The following is a 23810-nucleotide window of genomic DNA, read 5'->3' as shown; positions in this document are numbered from 1 at the left end:
TCCCAGGAGGCGTCTGACCTTTTCACCTTCCCCACGAACTCCTTCGGAGGGGGTCCGCGGGCATTTACCCCTCTCAAGGGCCTGATCCGCTGCCAAAACCTGTCTGTTCCCTGAAATGTCCTTGCTGTTCCTATCCGCAGAGGCTTTCTGCAGCAGTTCCCGGAAAGCCCTCGGGGATGGAACTGGGGGGCATCCAGCCCACAGTGAGGACGCGCCGCTGTGGGAGGCGGAGGGGGAGGGGGAGGAGCTGGAGGGCCGGCGTGACCTTGGCCTGTGGTCTGAACTGGTACCGTGAGAGCCCTGCCAGGAGCAAACCCCGCCCCCGCCACTGTTCCCCTCCCCCGGACTGCACAGGAACCCGGGGCACTGGACCCCTAATTTCCAAACCCCGAGCACCTGGGCTCCGAGTCAGGATGCTGGGCGGGGTCGGGCGACGACTGCCCCCTAGCTGGAAGGCACACCAGCTCCCACCCTCCAGGGTCCCCTCTGACCCAGAGGAGAGGACACCAGATCTCGGGTAACAATGGAGCCCGCGGCGCGCGGCGGGCACCCGAGCACGCCAGGCGCCCAGCAGCGCGCCCCTTTACCGGGCAGGGAGGCCGGGTGGGGCCGCAGCACAGCCTCGCCCGCGCCAATCTACTGACTCGGCTCTACGTGGCAGCGACACTATCGACCCTCGCCCGGCTCCGGGGTGCGTCCCCCACCCCTGCCGCGCTTTCCTCAGCCCCTCCGGGCCTGTCCCGCAGCGTCCAGGGGCACCCTGCTGCTCCTGCCCTAGGTCACTACCCGGCCGCCCCGGGCGCCTCCCGGGCGTCCGGAGTTGGGAGCAGCAGCCGCTACCTCCCGAGCGCCCCGCACGCCTCGGCGGCGGATCCCCAAGATCCTGGGCTGGGACCCCCCGGGGTACCGAGCGAGCACGCCGAGGTGGGCCAGCTCGACCCTGGCGCTGCCACCGACCTCGACGCCCAGTCCCCCAGACACACCCGCCAGCCCGCCCTGGGCGCGGACCCCCGGCGCCTCCCTTCCCGGGAAGGTCCCAACAGGGCCTGCGGGAGAGACGGACAGACGCACGGGGAACGCACACGGAGGGAAACTTGTTCCTCCCCGTCTCCTGTCAGGCAATTGCTGGCGAGCCCGTGCGGGGAGAGGGGCGGGAGGAAGCGAGGGAAGGGCTCCAGAAGGGGAGGGGAGGAGGAGGTGGGGGAAGCAGGGGTGCAGTTGGTGAAACAACTCCGTCTCCCGCTCATCTTTTCATTGCTTGCTCCTCTCCTTCGCGCAGACACCTCGGACCTCCCCTGGGCGCCAGCTCCTCGGCTCCAACGCGTCCAGAAACAAGCCGGATTTTTTTTTCTTTCTTTCTGGAAATTGGCGTTGGTGTGCGTTTCTCCACGTCTCTCCTCCTCCCACCACCACCCTCCCCCCTTTTTTTTTTTCTGAGACATGGCCCGGGCAGTGGCTCCTGGAAGAGGAACAAGTGTGGGAAAAGAGAGAGGAAACCGGAGCTAAATGACAGGATGCAGGCGACTTGAGACACAAAAAGAGGAGGGTTTCTCTCGGATCACGGCATTGCCTCGCCGCTTTCCTTTCTCCAAGACGGACTGAGGATTTTACAGCTCTGGGAGGAGTGGAAGCGCTCCGGATTGTTGAGATCGCCCCGGTGCTCTGTTTTCCCTGCACGTTCGGTTCTCCCGCGTCTGCCCGGGAACCCAGCGAAGGGAGGATGGAGAGGGGGCTACCGCTCCTGTGCGCCGCGCTCGCCCTGGTCCTCTCGGCGGCCGGCGCTTTTCGCAACGGTAAGTGACAGGCGGAGACGCGCGGCCACGGGGGTGAACCCGGCTCCAGGCTGCCCGCGTCCGGACCCCGGACCCGCGCCCAGCTGCCGGGATCCACCGCGGAGAGCCGCCTCCTGGGCGAAGGAAACTTTTATCCAGGCGGAGAAATCAAGCAATAAGATCAGTCGGTGTAGGGCAGGGAGATTTCAAGTGCTCTGACTCCCTCCTGAAGTTGGTTGTTTGGCCGTGGAGGTTCTCCTACCTCTGCTACAAGGCAGAACTGCTTACCTTCCCGGAGCAGCACACCAATTATCTTAATAATGTTTCCTCCCAAAGGCAAATTAGATGAGACTCCCTTTCAAAAATCTGATGGCTGTTGAAAGTTAATGAACACTTTACCAGGAGAACTTCCTGGTTCTCGAGCAGCTCCCCGAACTGTTTCCTCTGGTGGGTGCCTGCAGGAGATAGCGGTTTGCTGGTGGATGTAACTCCCTCCTCCGCTTTTGTAAATGGCCCTGATCTGTCTGGAGTATGAATGAAAGTTACATCGTGTCAATAAAGGAATCTGATATATACAGTGTAAGGCACCAGGTTATCTGAAAATCCCCAACCTAGTTGCAGCTTCCACTTAGCTTTTAAAACCACTCACTGTTAAGTAAATGGAAGACCGTGCTGGGTTATAAACAGTATCCTGTAACCTAAATAGTGTGTTTTAAAATGGGATCTGGTTGTAGGCACGTTTGACTTACACTGTAAAGTAGGTGGGAGCAAGGGGATGGCATTATCTTTACAGTAAGTCTTCAGCAATTATTATTAACTAATTATCAAATATTTACTTTTGTCTGGCTTAGATTTCAATCAGAGTAATTAGAAGGAAAGACCATCCGCTACTTACGGTGGTATATTGTTTTAATAAGAGACCACAAGTGGAGGCGTTCATAACTTGAGGAATGTAAATCACATCTTTACGATGGAAGTTAATCTTTCTAATATGCTTTCTGGAGGTTTCGTGATTGAAGCAATCGATTTCCCCAACAGCTACCAAGCAGTGTTCTAAAAGATACACTTGGAAGCAAAACACACACACACACAATTGTGAATGTGGAGTTCAGTTTATTAATGAACCTCGGATGATGGCATCTTTCTGTAGTCCGGCAGGGAACGAAATAACATTCACTCCAATTGAAAGAGCTCAAGTGGTTAGACTTTAGAAATTACAGTAACCCAACCTCTGCCTCCACAACTCTGGAGATTAAATCGGTGGTGGTGTTCATAGGATGGATTTGAAATCCAGTGCAAATAGCTTTCAGACTTTAGGTTGTGAGCTCCGTATGTCCGTATGTGTGGGTGTATGTGTATGTACATACATGAGAAATATATATACTTCTTAATTTTCTTCACAGACATCTGGGGAAGGCTGAGACCCTGAGCTTCAATCGGTGACTTGACTAGTTAAACCCATGTTGCTGTGCTTGCAGGGACCAGAGCCAGTTAATGCCTCTGTAGCTCAACAGACCTCTTCCAGCCATGTCCACCTCCTCCAAGTACCAGGGTCTGCTAAATTAATTCATTAACCTTATTTAGGACTAATGGTCCAGAATCGTTAGAAACTGCTCTTTCTTAATCAACTGTTGGAGAGATTTAACAGAGCCAGGGAGTCTAGGAGTCCGCATTATCTTATTACACTGTCACTTTCTCAGAAGTCACAGATTAAAGAGCTCTGGTGTGGTACTGAATCCACCTAAATGTCTTCTGAAGTGACTCTGTCGAGTGGCTACAAGCAGTGCTGTTTTATTTCACTCGTCTAACAGATGCCAGACACTGCCATGATGTTTGTACAGAGCTGGAGGAGACTTAATGAGATGGGGTCGCTTTCCAAGTTTTCTGCACATTTAAAATAATGCAAGAGCCTCGGCAGAATCACATAACAGAGTCCAATATGATCATTAGCTGAGATTCTGAGCTCCGGTTACAACATCATTTCTTCTTGGCAAACCTTAAGCTTCTAAAAGCCAAGGCAAAGGAAACCCATATAAGGCTACCCCCAGTCTAAGAAACAAAGTCAAAAACATCTAGCAATCGAGAAAAACAATGTAATTTATATTGTCTTCTTTTTAATTTATGGGAAATGATTTCTGTAATGCATGTAGCTTTATGTATTTTTGATGTGCGCTTCATCTTTCATTTCCATTTGACCTGGTTTTCCTGTAATAAAATTCTGTAGATTTATAAATTCATGCTGAGAGCAAAGAATGCCATTCGCTTTCCACAGGGAATCTATTAGATGCAATATTAAAATCTATATATACCATTACTGAAAATTTGTGATTGATAGGCTTATATATTTCACTGCTTTCATACCTGTTCCTCTTACATAGTTTATGCACCAAATTTTTATTGCTCGAAATTAAGCATCAGTAAATGTGGCAGCATTGCAGGCTGAGGCTCTCCAGTATGAAATCCATCATTAAAAGTGACAATGAGGGTCCACACTGAACAATAAAGCAGCCCAGAGACTGGTTTCTTTGGCTCTCAGTGAATCACTTTGGCTTTTGGGTTTTTTGAAAGGAGGGCTCAAAACTTGTTAGCTCACCTTTCCTAAACTGTGACAGTGTAGCTCATCATATGTGATACCCAGACCTCCCTGTGGTGGAGCTTTTTTCCAACTTGTAGGTAATTAGAATTAATGCTGTGTAGCTATTTATTTTTCTTTCTGCCCAGTTACTTTGATCTGGTCTCCAAGACTGAGCAACTTGGAGCAGTAGAGCAGAATTATTTCTGCTTCACCACATATACTTTGTTCTCTGATGATCTGGATCTCAAAAGCAGAGATAACTCAAAATCACTTAGGTTTACAGGCAGATAAAACAACAACAACAAAAGGTCTGGCTTTAAGCCAATTGAAATCCTGGATGACAATCCCCACTGATCAATGACACAGACCAGGCTTATCATCAAAAAGCAACACAAAGGGTCAAATAGCATCTTTTAGTCGCCTTCACTTAGAACTTGCTCCTTAATGCAATTACACTTCTGGGGGGATAATTAAGTCTAGCAGAGGCTCCCTGGGGACCATGTTAACATCCATTGAGGGGACTTAATGTTTTTAATGCTAGAAGACCTTTTTCTTGGGAGGGAACTTTGTGTGGGGTGGGGGTGGAGTCCTATCAGATCTCAGTCTGCTCTCCTCCTGAACCGACTTCCTGAGATCAAAGAGTGTCCTTTGGTGGCGTGTTGGTATTGGCGCCACCTGAAGGACCTGCAAGCGCCTCTTGGAGCTCCCCTTAAAAAGTTATGGAATGTTTAATAACTGGTCATTTATATGTAAATTTAGAATACCTAACTGGTTGTCAGGAAAAGGTCTACTAAAATATTATTTTTATTGCAGATAAATGTGGAGATACTATAAAAATTGAAAGCCCCGGGTACCTTACATCTCCTGGTTATCCTCATTCTTATCACCCAAGTGAAAAATGTGAATGGCTGATTCAGGCTCCTGACCCATATCAGAGAATTATGATTAACTTCAACCCTCACTTCGATTTGGAAGACAGAGACTGCAAGTAAGTGAGAATGTTTGAACAGGGCGCCACAGCACCATCTAGTGGGCGCAGGTGTCTATGGGGGGGAAGTCTGTGAACCACCTAGAATGTAAATTGATCCAGGAGGGATTCTGATCTAGGCCAGATCATGTGTCAATGGTATGGAAATTAAATTATGTTAAGTGATTTCTGAGTTCCCTAAACCAGGGAGATTATATTTAAATGTGTAATTTCTCATACTCTTTTTTCCTGTTAACACTTTTGGTTTTGGAACTCTTTTGTTAAGAAATGTGTATATATGTGTCTTTTTTTCCTGGAAAGGTGAAGAATTAGAAACCCAAACTCTCACTTGAGTTCTTACTAAATATCGTAGGTCACTCTCATATAGTGCATTGGCAGACGGTGAGGTCGGGTATTTTTTTTAAACAAATCTGGGGCATGTTTTGTGATCTAAGAACTCTGTTTATCTTACTGAGTTTGACATGACCAAAGCAAATTGTCATTGAAAAAAAAAATGAGGACTATAGGGTAAGTCTAATGAGGGATTTTTATAGTAGATTAATAACTGCAAATCTCTTATGGAACATGCTAAAAGAACTGTTAATTCACGATGAATATAATGTTTGTTCATGTGCTTTAGCATTCCTATCTCCTGCTATGGTTAAGTTACTAAGCATCAATTTATACCAGGTTTCATTATTATGAAAACATTCTCACTAGAGGGACAGTCTAAATTATATTTCCTCACTTCGTATGAAAGAACTGTGTGTAGGTTTTGCTTTCCACAGTTGGAAAGTATGTTTGAACATTGCAAGCGGCAGTCCACTCAGATCCAGATTTGCTTTTCTCACTGGACATCCATGCAGCAGACCACCTCTCTCTGTCTTATCTGTGTCATCCTGTTCTGGCACACTGCACATGATGTATTCTCCAGAGACTTGAACCTGAATAACAACCTTCAGTGATGTTTAGATATATAGTTTTAGCAAAGGAAAGTAATCTATTTAAATCTCACTTCTAAAGTGTTTCTCAAAGACTGATACGTTTTCCCAAGTTTTAAAATGAGTTTCATTATTTAAAATATTTTCTTTGCCAACACATAACCTTTTTAGAGAAGAAAAGAATAGTATGAAAATATTCCCACCTGCAAGAAGTCCTCAAGAACCTGTTGGTTTGGTGGGGTAAACTAGTTTTTCATGGTCAGGGAGATGAGGTCATCTGGTTAATTCAACATCTTGTGCCTGGAGAATTAGCATACATTCATGTCCTGTTGGTCAATTTCCAAATAATCAGTGGAACACTACAGCAGGTAAAATTATGCCAATTTCAATTGAATCTTTGTTCTGTGATTCAGAAGTGCTTCAGGGCATTATATTGACTTTTTAATCTTGTGTGAAAGTTGACATTAATAGAGTGTTCCAGTAACTTCTTGGAAACAGGGAATTCTTTTTTTTTTTTTGGCCAGTATTCTGTATGGTGGTTTTTACAATGTCAGTCACCTAGACAAATTGGAGACTTGTTTTCCATTTCATTTTATTTTGTTTTGTTTTATGTTTTGCATTTTACCAATACTTAAACTGCTATAGGAGATATTTTTAAGAAACTCTGGTAAAACATACTCAAGTAATAACATTATTCCTCAAAATAAGGTGCTGTTAGATTTCAGTAAACTCATGCTTACTAATTCCTGATCTGAGAGTTTTGACCATGTATATATGTAATATAATAGTTAAGGAATTCAGAATAGTTATTAGCAGTGGTGTGCTGGTCAGTGTTAACAACTGGATCTAGGGAGGGGATAGGTCAAGTCCTGATCTGTGATATTTGCCGATTTCTGTAGTGTAAATATTCCTACCATGGCCAGTTTCAAACTACAGTGATGTCACTGTGCACAGACTTGCAAAGAACTGTGTACATCTGGTTCTCGTGAGCTGGTGTGAGTCAGCTCCACCACCCAACTGCATAGGAGTGTAAGAAGGGGAAGCCAGTTGAATGAGATAATGTGTGTAAAGTGTTTACAAGTGTCTGGCACGCAGCAAGCCTTAAATAATTCTCTGCCATATCATGATGTGATGTAGAGTATGGTAGGATGGGGGGAGCAAACTTTTTTGTTAGTTTTGTTATTTAAACATGATAAGAAAAGGGATAATTATAACTCAGAGTAAGGGACCATTTAAGTGATATCAGCAAGAAGCTGACAAGGCCAAGAAGATTGTTTCTGTAATTACGATGGTGAGTTTTGTTTTTGTTTTTTAATGCTACAGAATAAGGTGGTTTTTAAATTGTAGCAAGTGAGTATTTGTTCTCTGTGAAGGAGCCATCTCCTGCCCAGTCTTGAAGGCTGATACCTTTAGCTTGATATGGTCAATGGAGATTATGGCCCTGGAAAATACCTTTGTGCCATGTTTCCAAGTGGTGCTCCCTGATTGTTTTATCAATGAAAATTCCAAAAATGATATAGGAAGACCAACTTAAGACATTTGCCATCACTATCTTTCCTGACTGGTCCACATGACTCCTGGTTATTGTTGAAGGTTGCAGCTGAAAATTCTACACATGTGGCACAATTATCTCCTTTTGGTTGTGAGAAGAATCCACAGCTTTAAAATCTACAGGGGGTTAGAATTCCCTAGCAAAATGGAAAGCACCAGAAACTCCTGTAGGAATAAATTCATAGACTTCCAAAGTTTATGTTGGATGTGCAAAAGTATAGATTTTGGGGGTTTGGTGGATTGTGGGGTTTTTTCGTTTATATTAAGCCACTTCCAAAAATGTATTTGAGATGACACATCACGTTCAGAGAACTGGGAAGCTTTTACTTATCATTTCTGTTAAGAACAAGCCGTTTGTCTTATTTGAGATATTTAATGTCTTTCCTTGTCTCAGCTATATTATATGTCTAATAGCAGTAAAAAGTACTTGCTGTTCCCGTTTTATAGTAAGATAAAGTAGGGTAGTGGATATGAAAGCCCTTTGAAAAGCTAGAAGCTCCCCTCAGAAGCCGTTATCATCATTCTTAGGATATCTTTAACAACTTGGTGATTGTTAGAACATTTGGACATAGGAAACTAAGCAAACTAAATGTGTTAATCCAATAATGGGGATGATCCGCATACAATAAATCCTGCATTTCTCTTGAAACTGTCGGTATTCGAATGGTGAGCTTTCATAATGGGAACGCTCAAGAAATTGATTCCTTCACAATTTGCTTATTGCAAAACATCCTGGAGACCCAAGTAACCAATTGTTTCTTAGAGTGTAGGAATAAATAAGTAATTAAATAACCAAGCTCTGGTAGGAAAAATACCTTTATTTCTATTTTATTGTTTTCTTTATCACGAAATTAAAATATACTCTCATAATTTTAACCATACAGTGAAATGCACACAATCACATATTTTCATGTGAAGAGTACCAGGACTGGCCCAGTACATAGTTAACCTGTGCTAACCTTACAGAAAGGTTTTTACAGTGGATGTCGGGGGGGCGGGGAGGAGGATATTTCCTTAAGGAAAATGAATGTCCAAGTTGTGCCTGGTAGCTTTAAAAATTCAACCATCTATGTGTATGCCACCCCTGAATCAGGTTTCATTACAAATAAGCATCAAAGACATAATATGAGAACTCCCTGAATTCTTTCATTGAACAAGGTGTGGTGTCAATCAGTCAATCCATGGAGCCATAGAGCATCTGTCTGCAGGCTAATCTTGGGCTGGGATTTCTAGCTAGCTAGTCTGTGCCTGGTTTTATTGTGATGTTGATACCAGAGGTGGCTATAGAATGTTCTGAATGGAGAAGAAAAGGAGGAATCTGATTTCTCTCTTTTGCACCAGCAAACTCCTCCATGCTTGTGAAGTGTCAAAGCAGAGTTAAAAGCAGGAAAGAAAGAAAAACCCACCTGCAGAGTGTTGGTCAGAAGGCAGTGTTCATGGTGCGTTGAAAATGGTTTTCAGAACTTACACTGAGCTGGTTGGGTTTTACTCCACTGGAGTTTCCTTCGGTGGTAAAGCGGCCATCTTGACTCTCATAAAACTTTATATCTGCATAATAAACAAGAATGTCATTGATACAGTAGTTAGAATTTATGGAGCTTTTCCGGTTTCCCAGCAATGCAAACTATCAGCATGATAATTTATAATGGTTTGTGACAAATACTGCTGAGCAAAGAGGTGTGTGGTTACATTCAGATCAGATGTCATCTGGGGAGCAATAAAAATTTCACAGACATTGGGTTAAAAACATTAGGAAAATGAATGTGAAGCTCCAGAAAGAGAGTCTAAAAACGTGGTGGTGATGGGGGAGAAGGGAGGTCTTCTGAGTGACAACTTCCTGACTTCACTGCCTGATTTGTCAGGGCTGTTTCGTAGGATTTCACCAAGACGCAAGGCTAACATCCCATAAATGCTTTTCTGTCATTACGATTTGTAGCCTTTTCTTTGTGTAACCAATAAATTGGTGTCTTTTTCTTAATTCAGTGCAATCAAAGGAAGATTTCACTCTTGTAACTTCATATGAAGTTTAAACACATAAAACTGTAATTAAGTAGAGACGATACTCAAGTCTAGGGATTTTGTTGGAATAAATCACACATTGTCTTTAATGCTACTTTTAAAATTTCCTAAGCTGTTATAAACTTGGAAACACCATTTATTTTCATAGAATATAAACTCACTGAATGAAAATTAATCTTCCCTTAGCTCCTCAAATCTGATTTTTCCTGAAAATGTAATTATACAATGGTAACTTTGTTGTTATAGGGAATTTGGGGACTAAAAGTTCCATTTCTGGTTTCCCTAAGTTATATTTTTTGTTTTGATCTTTGTTCAGCATGGATTTTTGCATTGATTTTATTTTTTAAAAATTGCGTTAAAGTATTATCTATCCTGATTAGTGAGTTTTTTTGTATCTGAGGCATGGGCGTACCGCTAGTCCTAGACTTGGGTTTTAGAGCATCACTTAGACCAAAGCAAACAAGGACTTTGTTTTATGTAAAACAGTGGGTGTTTTTTGCCAAAGTAATTTTTTTTTCTATACTAAATATAAAAGTATATTAAATTATAATCTATATCTAGAAAAATATACAAAGTAAGTGTAACATTTGATACAATTTTACAAAGTGAGCACACCCATATCACCGAACCAGAGCAAACGTTTCCAGCTTCCTAGGAAGAGGCCACCTCCTGTCCACTTTAAGTCTCTGACCTTTGGCCTCAAGGGCAGCTGCCATCCTGACTTCTGTGATTCCATTTTTATAAATTTCAAAATCAGACAAAACTCATCTATAGTCTTGAAGTCTGGATGTACTATCCTTTGAAGATCACCAAACTCTTTGGAATGGGGATAGAAAAAAATGTTCTAATCCAAAAACAGTCTTACTGAAGCATTTTTTCTAATTGTTTTTCGTTGACTACTATAGAAATATATTTCTTGCTTATACTACAGTTATGTTAAAATAAACACAAAGGTTTTGGTCCAAGAGCCTGCTTTTTATGCCAGGCAAATTCAGAACGATCTTCCTTTGCTTTATTTTTCCTCATCTTTTCATTGCTGATTTTGATCTCAAGTAACTTCCCAACATGGGCAACGTGAGAGGCACCACCACCAAGCTAAATTCAATTAAAAAACTATTGAATGGGTAAAAATGAACTCTTCTCAGAACAGCGGATGTCAGTGTGGTTGCTACCACCTGCAGCATCCTTTGTCGCTGCTCAAGCAGATAATCATCTACTTTCTTCCTTTTGATTTCTTTCCGCATTAGCACTGATTTAATTTGAAAAGAACTCCATGTGTTTAATAAAATTAATTTCCTTTATTATTTCTTCCTATAAGCAATCACATTGGATCATAATGAATTTTGAATATTACAAGGTTGTTGTGTGTTGGGCATTTCCGTAATTTGAAAGAAGCAACCTTTATGAGAAGATTAGTTGAAATCTTATCCAATTGAATCAACATGTGCATGGCATTTCCAACCAGATTTCATTCTGGGGAGGCGGCCCTTCAAAATTGATCCAAGGGAGACATATGCCTGCAGCCGGCATGCGTATTATCAGCTCCTTTCCTTCCAGCGTAAAACGTGATACTTGTATGCGTGCTGACATCCTTCGGAGAAGCACATACACAAACACACATGTGTGTGTGTGTGCTTGTGAGGGAGACTATAAAATAGACTTAACTAATGGTCATTGTAGTATTCATCAAGGCTGATCGTTAAGCCTGAAGAAAAACAAGAGACAAGATTAGTGTTCAGATCAGGTTCCAAATGCCTCTTAATTGGGTGTTTGTAATCAATCCTGACTGTAGGAGTCAGTGACCTGGCAGAACATAGCACCTCCGAAGAAGATATTTCCTGCTCTTCTCTGGTTGATTGAACTGTGTCCAGTATCCAGGTCAGTTAGGATGACACAAGGTCGGGACAACCCTCAGATTGGCTGTGAAGCACACCAAACACATTATGATGGCTTATGGCTGAAGTCATTTAGTCTTCACAGATAGCACAGAAGGTGAACTGCTTTCATTCAGAATTCTACTAAATGCTGCAGAAGCACGGAGAGGAAAAAAAAAAATCTTTTGGCTTCTGTCCATTCAATTGCTTGTAACGTAGTTTTTCTCCTCATCAAGCCCAGGTCTGTATTGTACATATCTTATATCTTATTTATTAGGTCAGCGTGTTTTTTCTCCTTTAATTTAAATCAATAGAATATTTATTTATTAATTTTTAAACTTTTTTTATTTTAATTTTTTAAACTTTTTATTTGATATTGGAGTATAGCCGATTAACAATGTTGTGATAGTTTCAGGCCCACAGCAAAGCGACTCAGCCATACATATACATGTATCCATTCTCCCCCAAACTCCCCTCCCATCCAGGCTGCCACATAACATTGGCAGAAAGGAGTCGTCGTGGCTGGTTCTTGCTGCTTAGTCCTCTGTGGCTGCCATGTGCTCACTAAACACTCTGTGCTTCATCGGACTTCATTTCACTTAATCTTTTTATCATCCTATTTTGCAGATGATAGCACTGAGGCTTAGAAAAGTGAAATTAACTGACCCCAAATGCTCAGCTGCTGCACCAAATACCTTTCCATCTTTGTGATTGAAGGGGCTTGGGATATACTTTTTGAATGCGAAAATTCGAATGAAATATTACTAGACTACTTTTTATTCAGCAACCATTTTCTTCTATGAAACACACAAAAATTTAAATACAAACCAGCTGATTCTGAGGAAGGACTTAAATTTTAAACTCTTAGTTTGGATTAAGTGAAGCTTTGTGCACAGAAACTTCCAACAAATTGATGATTTTCCACTGAGTCAAAACTTGTCTTAGCAATGAAATTTGTGGTGGATGCGGCAGGGGGTGTATCTGAATTCTGGTTCCTTCGGTTGATGGAGTTTGAAAACACAAAACACACATAAATACAATATTTATTTGAAGGCCTGGTAACCAGGCAGCACAAAGTTTCCATTTATACAGTTAGTTCAAGGGACATATGAGATACCAGCTGTACCAGCTGTATACCAGATCCTCACAAGCCCAGGAGTAAGAAGACTGGGTTCTCTTCCAAACACCCCTCATTCACTTAATTTCAGGCAAATAGCAGGAAAGTTTTGCTTTCCCACAGCTCCCCTATTTGTAAGATTTCGATACTTGTGTTGGCCACAGTGACTCTGTAAGGGTTAAAGAGAGAATGTTTGCTCAAGGCACTGGGTCCCTATGAGAAACAGAAGAGTGTTTTTTGAGAAGAAACCAATGCTCCAGAGTATTTTGTTTCTATCTGTTCAGACACTTGTACAAGCAGCCGGACAGGTTGGAAGTGATGGCTTGTTGCTTCTGTGATAGATTGGCATGTCACGGAGAGCACAGCCAAGTCCCGTCTGAAAGAGGATGCTGAATGTCTCCCCATTCGAGTTCTTACATTTCTTTAGAACAGCCAGAGGAGGCAAAGGCCAGTCAGCGTAGTCACGATTTCAAGTCCTCATCTGACTCTGTAACCACCAGATGCTGTGAGCAGGCCTGCTACTGTGTAAGATACCCTTGGTCACTGAAATGGCACGGAAAAAGTTAAGATGTGGTCAAAATCTTAGTCCTGGCTAGACAGCTTTACAAAATTAGAAAGCACTAAATTTCCAAATTTAAAGAAGAAAGAACACACTCTTGACTCAAAGACAACGAAGGACACGGATCCCCACAAAGTTGGTGGCCCTGGGTTGACTTGGTCTGATTCAGGATTACGTTGTTTTTAGGTGTAGTAGCACCTACAAGGGGCAGCCCATAACTTGAGTTTTCGTCGAAGGTCGTTGACATTAAGCTGAGGGAAGGGGCAGGGGGGGTGGGAGGAGTTAGCACTGATTGGAAGCTTCCTTTTTTTTTTCCCAAGGAAAATAATTTGCATTTTCCTTACCTTTTATTCCAGTGCCAATTTCTTTGTCCCTGGCTGAGGCCCCTACTGAGTAACCGTTAGGCTACACTGGTTCAGTCCTTCAAGGCACATCCTCATTTCCCTCTGTAGCTGTGCTAGCATCGTGCCTGATGTGTGTGTTCGCTCATTAACACGAACTGGGGATTTCTGATTGTCAGGGGATCATGTTAGCAGCTCCCTGTGAAAAAGTGTTCTGGTGAGAATTAGGGACGTGGGTTATAATTGCCCCTCTGCCATGCATGCCCATCTATGAGACAGGACACAGGTCATATGGGCAGGGTTGCACTCTATGAATGGCTTGGTTATGCCACCAGTGATACTGTGGTTTGACGGTGTTAACAGCATGGCTGAGGAAGACTGAATGACATCAAGGTCTGTGTCTACCTAGACACGGCTTCAGTTAATCTTTTTCCTTCTCTTTCTGAAGAAAACAAAGTGCTTTCCTTTCTCTCCCAATCTTAATAACACAACGTGGATGAGATAATGTAGGTGGAAATATCTTAGGAATACAAGATAAATATGTTAAATAAAGCCTAGGTATTACTCTAACAGGAACTGCATCCGCAGGTTTTCTTCCTTAAAATAAGTTCAGACGGTAAACAATGAAGTCTGCATCCTTGGGAGGAGACACATAAATATTTCAAGAGCACGGCACACACCACAATAGAGATGGTATCTCATGCTCAGCGTGTATGCAGCCAGCAAGAATTTCTGAATGTTCTTATAATAAATTGGCCGGTTAAGGGTGTCGTAATTGCAGTCTTCTAAAAATCGACACTACTGTATATAAAATAGATAACTAATAAGGACCTAATGTATAGCACAGGGGACTCTTCTCAATACTCTGTAATGACCTATATTGGAAAAGAATTTTTAAAAGAGTAGGTATGTGTACATGTATAACTGATTCACGTTGCTGTACGGCAGAAACTGACACAACATTTAAAATCAACTAGACTCCAAAAAAAGTTTTTTAAATAAAAAATAAAAATCTGGATGGGTGGGGTTTCTGGAAAATTCAAGGAAGATGCTATCTCAGTGTCACAAACTTGATAATAGCATTAATGGCCTTTAAAGAGCCATTATTTGCCAAGGTGTGCCTTCGGACTTATAAATATATTCAGTACAATCCAATGGGAAACCAACCCATCCTTTAAGGCAGGAGCCAGTGTCATGGTGGTTATTACAACAGGGATGTCCGTTCTTCCCAATCAGTGAAACCAAATAGTGCCGTTATAGTTGTGTCCAAGAGAGAGGAAACTACATGGATTTTGTATTATAAATTCATAGTGAAAAGCAGCTGGGAAAATCAATGTTTTAAAACTGATGGTCCCTTCCATCCTCCCCGCTTTCCCTCAGTTCCTAGCAGCCTCAGCCCCTTTCACCTTGCCATCTCCTTCCCCCCATTTCTGGTTAGGACAGATTTCCCAATAGTGGGGCCGGGCGGAGGGGGTGATTCTCGGTGGCCTCGAAGAAAAGCACGTCCGCAGGAAGGCTCTTAGGATAGTGGCTGAGAGGAGGTTACTATTTTAGACTCTTCTCGTCACCTCACCCTCAGGAATGGTCGTATGTGATAAAAATGATGTCTGCAGCCTCTCAGAGTTCCCCCAGCACTGTTTTCCTTTGAAAAGACCACAGCTGTGTATGGCTGGGGGTCCATCAGAAGGGCTTTTCTTTCTTTCTTGTGGGACCTCATGGGCCTCCCCGGTCCAACAGATTCTGTAGGACTTTCTACTCATGAGTAAAAGAAACCCTCCTTGGACCTGTTACTCTTCAGACTAATCTCTCACCTCTCTCTCCCTTTCCTATGACTGCCAAGGGCTTTCAACGTGGTGTCTACAACCCAGAACTCCACTTTCTCCCTTAACCCTTCTCAGCCTAAGTCCTCTCCCCTCCAGTTGACTGAATTGTTTGCGCAGATGTTATGTTAGATTCCAGTGACTATTCTCATGCCCCAAACCACTGGCCTTTTCTCGGCCTGAATTTCTTTAACCTTGCACAACACGGTCCAGAACCCTTGAGACTCTGGGGCATCTCTTGATTCCTATTTGTCCGGCACATCAGTTTAAAGCCTCTAAATCATGTAACTGCAATATCCATCGCATCTATCTTTTCTGTTATGTTTCTCCTGTTAGCACTCAAATTCCAGCACTTGTTAACCAATCCCTGTGCTGACACGTTAGCCTCAGGAATGGGGCTTTCCTCCTTCTCCCCCCACCCCGCCACTTAGAAACATGGAGAGTTCCCTGTTCCCCCCTTGCTTTATCTGTGTTTCTCAGCCTTGAATTATGAGTTCAATTCAACTAGAAATGAAACCATGTCGCTCCCACCTGCCTCTCTGGCCTTTCTCCTGTGGTTCTCTTTTATATTCAGCCAAAGTGGCCGCCTTGGAGTTCTTCATCATCACTCCTGCTTTCCTATCCCATGCCTCTTCACGGGCTGTTTCCTTCCCAGACGGACGAGGGGTCAGTGCCTTACACAGACCTGCGTCTCCCTGTCAACGTGTGGCCCATCACCCGGCCCTACCCGCAGCGATGCTTCCTTCTGAAAGCCATTTCTGATTAAACGTGGTCTCTTTCTCTGTCCTCAGACACACCCCCAAGAACTACGTTTATGCATCACTCATGTTCCTTGTAGTATTCTGTGTCTGGTCATAATCATTAATATTCTACTACTGTTCACCCAGCTAGTTTGGAAGATGCTCCAGAGCAGGGGCTGAGAGTGTTTCCCAGCCCTGCCAGAGCCTCCCACAGTGCTTTGCCTGTAGCAGCTGCTCAATTAATATTTGCCGAATTGAATTGGCTGACTGACATCCTTCTCAGCGTGTTCATCTAGCGCCAAAGAACCGAGTCAGCTGCCCGGGAAAAGCTCTAACTTAATTAGACTACGAACATGCACACTTACACTTCTCATTTATAAGGTAAACCCTTCATTTTCCTGGGTAGTGGAGTCAAACTTACATGTTTCCTCTAAAAACCTCTACTTTGGAAAGCCTAGAATTTCTACATGTGAGTAGCTTTAGCTAAATCTCAAAAAAGATGCAGAGATACTGCTTGACAGAAATCTCTTCTTTCTGTTTCACAGTCATCTCCACAATCTGTTTTGGGGTTAGAGGCATCAAATGTATTAACCTTGTAGCAACAGTCCAGGTTGCTGAGCATGTTCTGACATCCCCAAACTCTTGGGACTTTGTATCACAAGTCTGTAAACTTTGTCTATTGTATATTACTATCTGGGCTCACATCCAAACCACCTTTACCTAAATTTCACACAAATAATTTAGAGCCTTCTTCCATTCCAGCTGGCAACCCCAATAAATGCACATGTTAACTTCACAGCAGGCTTGCTGGGGAAGATGTAGAACGTGAACCTCCCCCTTAGAAAGAGCAACACGGGATGCATCCTGTGCTGAGTGTTGTAAATATGTTTGTCCACGTCACCAGGTAAAAACCAAGCCCTGTGTCCTAGAGCAGCCATGTCAAGATGCTGTCCTGGAGAGCAGACAGACCGAGTCAGCCCAAGGCGTTTGCTGAAGTGGATAGTGAGGGGTTTCATTTGCTCCCCCAGCTCTCACCTTTCTCACCATAACAGTATTTGCTAAGCATTTCTTAAAGCTGTGTGTCACAATAGGCAAGTGTCAACCCAAGAGGGAGGGACAAAGAAGTAGCAGGTGCATGGCCATGTCCACAACAGCAAGCACCTCAGCCACCATGGCTAGTTTCCACATTCCTGCTGCCTCCCCGACGCCATGACCTTACACGAGTTCTCTGGGGTATTTCTGGATGTTTGTGTGACATCTGTGGTCGGGAAACCCATAGCCCTTCACTCTCCCATCTCAGGTTTGTCTGCATCCAGAGAATAGAACGACTCGTATGATAAGCTCTTCCATTTCCCTGCGGGGGAGAGGTGAGCTGGGGCCGAGGCAGAGGGCCAGCTGATCGTGCCCTCAACTTGTTCTCCTTTGGGTCCGTCCTGTGTTTTCACGTTCACAGTTCCCTCTGGAGACTGGCTTAGTGGTCAGTGTGATGCCTCTAGGAGCCCAGCGTGGTCCTGAGTTCTAGAAGTGACAGCCTCCAAATAGCTGTGGGCTTGCGTGTGCGCCTGCATTTCCTCGTCTGTAAGGTGGGAGGGATGGGTCCTGCGCAATGAGCCCCTTTTGCCTCTAACATAGCAGGACTCAGCTTATGCAGGGGAACCCTGGTGCCACAAGAGCAAATTCCAAACATGCCTTTTCTGCCCGTTCAGCCTGGCCCTGATTCCCGTTCCTTTCTTTGGTTTTTAACAAGACCCCTCATCCCTCCCACTTCTCTCTCCAAGCTACCCCAGCTCAGCCCAGACCCTCCCTGCCTTTTGCAACACAGCCTCTGCCTGCTGCTTTTTTTTCTCCAAGACACAGATTTCATGTCCGTTTTCTACCCCCCAATTGTGTCAGGCATTTTAAACTCTATTTTGGCCGCATTTATTCCAAGGAATCATTCACGTTTTCACCTAGACCTTAATCTTACCCACGAACAGCCCTGTTTTAGCGAATCATTTATTTAAAAGAACTAGGCATGTGGCCTCAGAAATACTCATTTATTGTTCTGCTGTTGCCGAATGTAACATTTGCAGGCTACGGAAATTCTCTGTGGGAATGAGTTGTTTGTTCTTGAAACTCGATGAGCCACAGGCCAAGTTCGAAGGGTAATTTAACTGCAGTTGATAACCTGACTGTTAACCTAAACTCGGGTTTGATCACTAACACAGAAGTAGCTTTTACCTTATCTTTTTGTTCAACATAGCTTGTTAAAATTAGATGGTAAAGAACAGAGATTACATTGACAAAAGTACAAAGGAATGACAACAGCGATTTTGTTCATGAATCCCACCTTACTCTTTATGTCTCCGTGGCCGTGTAAGCTACGTATCTGTTTGTAAAACAGCCTTGAGTTAAGGCTCTTACTCAGACGCCGTTGTAAAAAATCATTTTCTGAAATTGTGGTCTATCAACAGGAGAGAAGACAGCACTTCGCTGTCCCCTGCTGAGGCCCATTATGAATATTCTATTTCAGAAGCAAATCACACTGTAAATACAATGTTCAGATTCATTTATTCCCGCAACAGCATTTTTTGCAAAGGTGTGATTTCATAATTTGACTTGGCATTGATAGCACATCATCATTTCAAAACTCTTTATAACCACAGGTTAATTCACCCATCCTTGGGACATCCTTTATTTGTACCAGACCCATTTTAGAATGAAATCACCCAAATGTTCAGAGACTAAGCAGCTTGCCAAAGGCTGAACAGGGGCAGAGATGTGGATAAAATCTGCTGTCCTTCTATGTTTGTCCTTTCCTTAGCACATCTGACTAGGTGCTTCTGAAGAATTTAAACACAGATGCGTTACCAATAAAGATGAATGTTAATGATTCTATTACAGGCAGGAAACTTAGTTTAAAAAAATAAGCCCAAGTCGTTCAAGATGCAAATGTAAACAGGACCTGAAATGAATGAACGTACTAATTGTACTTTTCTCCTCTGTTTGGTCCTCCTGAGCCATATTTTTGTTAAAGCGAATGATCAATCGTGGACTAACGTCTAAAGTTATTTAGCTAATTCCCAGCATTAATTGAAAAATGTCTAGTATTTCTAAACACCGTCCTAAAAAAAGAACTCGAACTGTCAACCCCCATTATTTTTGTCATTACAGTTTTCCTGGGCCTGACCTTGAGATTTTAAACTATTCATGTTTCTTATCAGTGTTGTCTGAGGGTTTGGTTTATGTATTGATTGCACAGACCCTGAGATGGATGATGAACACGAGTTCACTGTTAAACATTCATCGTGACATAGACTTAGAAAAAAAATACACGTGGTAATAAATTCAGAACTCACAAACTTGAAAGTTGGGATACATGCAGGCACTTTGTAAAGCATTGTTTATTTGGACACCAGAATTCCTCCTCTAATAGCTCAACTGTTGCCTGCTACCTCATTCATTCACTCATTCACTACGCATTTACTGACTACCTAGTATGTGCCGATTACTGTTTGGGTTTAGGGCATCATGCCCTGCCCTCGTGGCGCTTACATTCCAGGAAGACAAAGGAGAGCTGCTGCAGCAGGAGTGTCCTTTGTGCCCTCTGTGCCCTTCCAGCTGGTAGATCCTCATTAGCTTCCCCTGCTGTTCGAAGACAGGCCCCCTGGGGACCTGGCTCTTGCACCAAACAAGATGCATATAGAAAATGTCTGGCCGAGGCAACGGTTGGCTGAGCATCGAGTGTGTTCCTGGCTGTGATGCTCTCGACTTGTAACCCTCTGCTGGGGCTCCAGACCTGCTTTGATTCAGCCCTCAGCTGGGCTGCTCTTGTTCCCCAAATTCACTTCATCTCCAGCCCCGAATACTTGACTGGTGATGCCTACTCTCCACGCCTGGCACTGACTGGCTCTTCTAACTTCAGGTCATGTCTTCTTTGCCTGAAACTATTGGTCCCAGTCCATCCCCGTTTCACCCTCCAGCAGGCCCTGAGTGACGGGCCTCAGGAAGCACCAGACGTGGCAGAGCGAGCATGTGGCTTCCAAAGCTTCCCAGGATGGTTTGGGGTTGCTGCAAAGTATACGTTGCCAAGAGCCAGCTCAGCAGGGCTGCTGGGGATACGGCCTCTGGGTGATTCACATACAGGAATCTCAGTGGGGACTGAACACAGTCAGCTGTGACTTTTTGGAGTTGGTTTATAGCCCCACCAGCCATTTTACTGGCTCTTCAAGTGGAACACATTCAACAGAAAGGGAAGAAAGAAGCTTTATGAGATCTTTTCTACCTCATATCCCTAGCCAGGGCATAAAAGTAATAATTCTTTGATAAAAATATTAGTGACTGGGCTTCCCTGGTGGCACAGTGGTTGGGAGTCCGCCTGCCGATGCAGGGGACGCGGGTTCGTGCCCTGGTCTGGGAGGATCCCACATGCCGCGGAGCGGCTGGGCTCGTAAGCTGTAGCTGCTGAGCCTGTGCGTCCGGAGCCTGTGCTCCGCGGCGGGAGAGGCCACAGCGGTGAGAGGCCTGCGTGCCGCAAAAAAAATAAATCAATTAAAAAAAAAATTAGTGACTAAGTAAATGGGTTGATGTTTCATCTTACCATTGCATCTTCATCTCTTCCCCCAAAATGTCCCCATCACTCCCTGAACGTTAAGTAATGGCAATGGAAATAGAAAGAAAGAGGTATCCTCAAGGAGACGTGGTCAGAACTTGACCAGTGATATGATTTGAGTGGAGTTGAAGACTGGGACTTCAATGATTAAATGTCTCCATCCTCGGGTCTGAAAAAACAGTAGTACCGGTAATGTCAATAGTCAAAGAAAAGAGACAGTGGGTCCCATTTCAGACATTTTGAGATGCTGTTGAAATATACACACAAAATTCTATTGCTTTCGAAGTAAGATGATCAGGTTCAATGATGATCAAAAAGGGTTTGACCATTTAGTCTTTTTTTTAATTAATTAATTAATTTTTGGCTGTGTTGGGTCTTTGTTGCTGCACGCGGGCTCTCTTTAGCTGCTGCGAGCGGGGGCTACTCTTCTTTGCGGTGCGTGGGCTTCTCATTGCGGTGGCTTCTCTTGTTGTGGAGCACGGGCTCTAGGAGTGTGGCTTCAGTAGTTGAGGCACGCGGGCTCAGTAGTTGTGGCTCACGGGCTCTAGAGCGCAGGCTTAGTAGTTGTGGCGCATAGGCTTTGTTGCACTGTGGCATGTGGGATCTTCCCGGACCAGGGATTGAACCCGTGTCCCCTGCATTGATTGGCAGGCGGATTCTTAACCACTGCGCCACCAGGGAAGTCCCCCATTTAGTCTTAAAAGAAGGAGGGCGATAAGAATTAACTTGCCAAACCTGTTATGTCGCCATGTGGAGGGTGGCAGATATGTTTGCTATCACGATACCGCTGATTGATTAGTAGTTGCCACTTGGAGTGCATTCGAGAAAAAAGTAGCAGAATGGACTGCAGTGCCTGCCGTGGACTCGAGGAAAAAGTGGTATCACAAGGCTTACCAATCTGCCATCTTTAATCCATACGAAGACATGGCCTCTTTGGGAAATGGGCCAACCACAGAATGGCAGAGAAGAGTTTTATTTGGGACAAACGTTTTTGTTAATTAAATAAAAAGGCATGCATATTTATTTTTCTTGAGCACAGAGTTATCAGAAATAAATTTCAAAACCTAATTGTTATGTAAGCCCATTGACAATATTTGGATTAATTTCTCTGTTTTAAATGAAGTATAATGTATGTGTTCCATAGAAACACTTTTTAAAACTCAAGGTTTGCAGATTCTCTTTTCTAAAAAAAATACAATTTTTATAGTTCTAAATAAAAATGTTCTGTGTGGCTTGGCAAACCTCGTCTTCTGTTTTGCACAATAGGCCTTTTATGGAGACATGTACACACACTGAGTTTGCATATGTATGAGGGAGCCATGCTGCATATTTTTCCCTTAAATAAATATTTGAAAAACACAAGAAAATAAGTCACCCATAATCCTGGCACTCAAAGACAACACTGTCTGTATTTTTCATATGCCTTTTTTCAGCCTTTTTTCTTTGCATTTAGAAATATACATATGTTTAAAAGATTGAGACAGTTCTTTATAGACACCTTTTACCCTACCATTTTCTCTAAAAATTATATTTTAAGCATTTTATGTTAGGTCCTTAAATAGTTTTTAAAACATATCTTTTATGTCACATGACTTTGCAAAATAATAATTTTAACCCAAACTGCTTAGGATATTTAGATTGTTTTCAGTTACTCAGAATTACAGGCAGATGTGAATGACGCTCAGTTGTACATCTGTATTCACGTCTTTATGTATCTTTGAGAATTTCTTTAGAAGAGATTCCTAGATGTATGGTTCCTGAACTGAACAATGATAGTAATAAGACTCCTGATACAAATTACCAACTTGCTTGAGAGGGTTATTCTCAGGGATGAAGGAGATTGGTGATGTTTACTTTAAAATTACATCTACATTTTTAAAGAAATTGATATCTTTACGACATAAATTGATATTTTAAATTAGGAATTGGCACACTTTCTGCAAAGGACCAGGGAGTAAATATTTTAGGCTTGTCTGGCAAAACAATCTCAATTTCAATGACTTAACTCCTCCATTATAATGAGAAAGCAGCCGTAGACAACAGGTAAAGGAATGGGCATGGCCGTGTTCCAGTAAAACTTTACTTATAAAGACAGACCAACAGGGGTTGGTCAGATTTGGTCTGCAGGCCATAGTTTGCCAACCCCTGTCTTAATTGAAAATTTGGCTCTTCTGTGAAAACATCTGAATTTGTGGCTATCAAAAATTGGGAGCCATGCTTTGCAGTGTTTCCTTTCTGAAGATTGGAGCTTGTAGGATTGTGAATCCCAGTTACAGACCAGGGAAGCGAGTCAATCTGCTTCTGTTGCAAGGCAACTTGGAAACTAAGCAAGGAAACTATGAATCAGCCTGTTGTTTCAACATATGTGGAGTATGGAAAGGTCTATAAAGTTAGGCTTCTGTCTGCCTCTGTCAGGCAGCTGTGTCTGCCCTGCATCTTCTCTTGGTACTTTTTTGAGAAATTCACTCTGACTCCCACGGAAAGAGTCACATCTATGTATACAAATGACTTTCACTCAATATTGATTCAATCAAGGGCTCCGTCACTCATTAATTCCAGCGTTACTGCACTATTCCTAGGAAAACAAAGCTGAAGCCGGAAGGGAAAAATCTGAGAAATAACTTTGTTCTCATGGAACCTACCCAACAGGCAGTATTTTTCCCAGATGTTAAGCATACAATTGCTTTTCCTTAGGTGACCCTTTGTAGAGCAGCTAAAAGACATCATTGACTACCTTTAAAAAGGTGTAAAACACTAAGGAAATACACCAAGTGTAACTGCCTAAGTAATGCTACTATGACAGAGATCATTAGCAATTATCTGTCAAAGAAACTTGTAAATTGACCAGGGGGATAAAATATGTTTTATCATGTTATTTCCCTGGTTGTCTACCTCTCTTGTGAAGGTGCTTTGAATGAAGAATCCTTCTGGCACAGTGAGGAT

The 23810-nt window shown here is 43.1% G+C and overlaps 1 protein-coding gene across 7 annotated transcripts in view; it reads left to right on the top strand.

Annotated features, from left to right (window-relative positions):
- The first annotated feature begins 409 nt into the window (after positions 1-409).
- Positions 410-23810, top strand: part of NRP1 (neuropilin 1) — a 139054-nt gene continuing 115653 nt past the window's right edge. For 2 of the 7 annotated variants that reach the window (XM_049705557.1, XM_012535211.3), the window contains exons 1-2: positions 1205-1793; positions 5161-5335. In XM_049705557.1, coding sequence (XP_049561514.1) covers positions 1721-1793; positions 5161-5335 — 248 coding nt within the window. In that variant the 5' untranslated portion in view covers positions 1205-1720. Of the gene's footprint in view, positions 692-1202; positions 1794-5160; positions 5336-23810 lie in introns of those variants that run through there. The other 5 variants (XM_004275916.3, XM_004275915.4, XM_033439301.2 and 2 more) reach the window with 4 other exon arrangements.

Source organism: Orcinus orca, chromosome 2, assembly GCF_937001465.1.
Source record: "Orcinus orca chromosome 2, mOrcOrc1.1, whole genome shotgun sequence".
Taxonomy (NCBI): domain Eukaryota; kingdom Metazoa; phylum Chordata; class Mammalia; order Artiodactyla; family Delphinidae; genus Orcinus; species Orcinus orca.
This window is presented reverse-complemented; position numbering and strand designations above follow the sequence as displayed.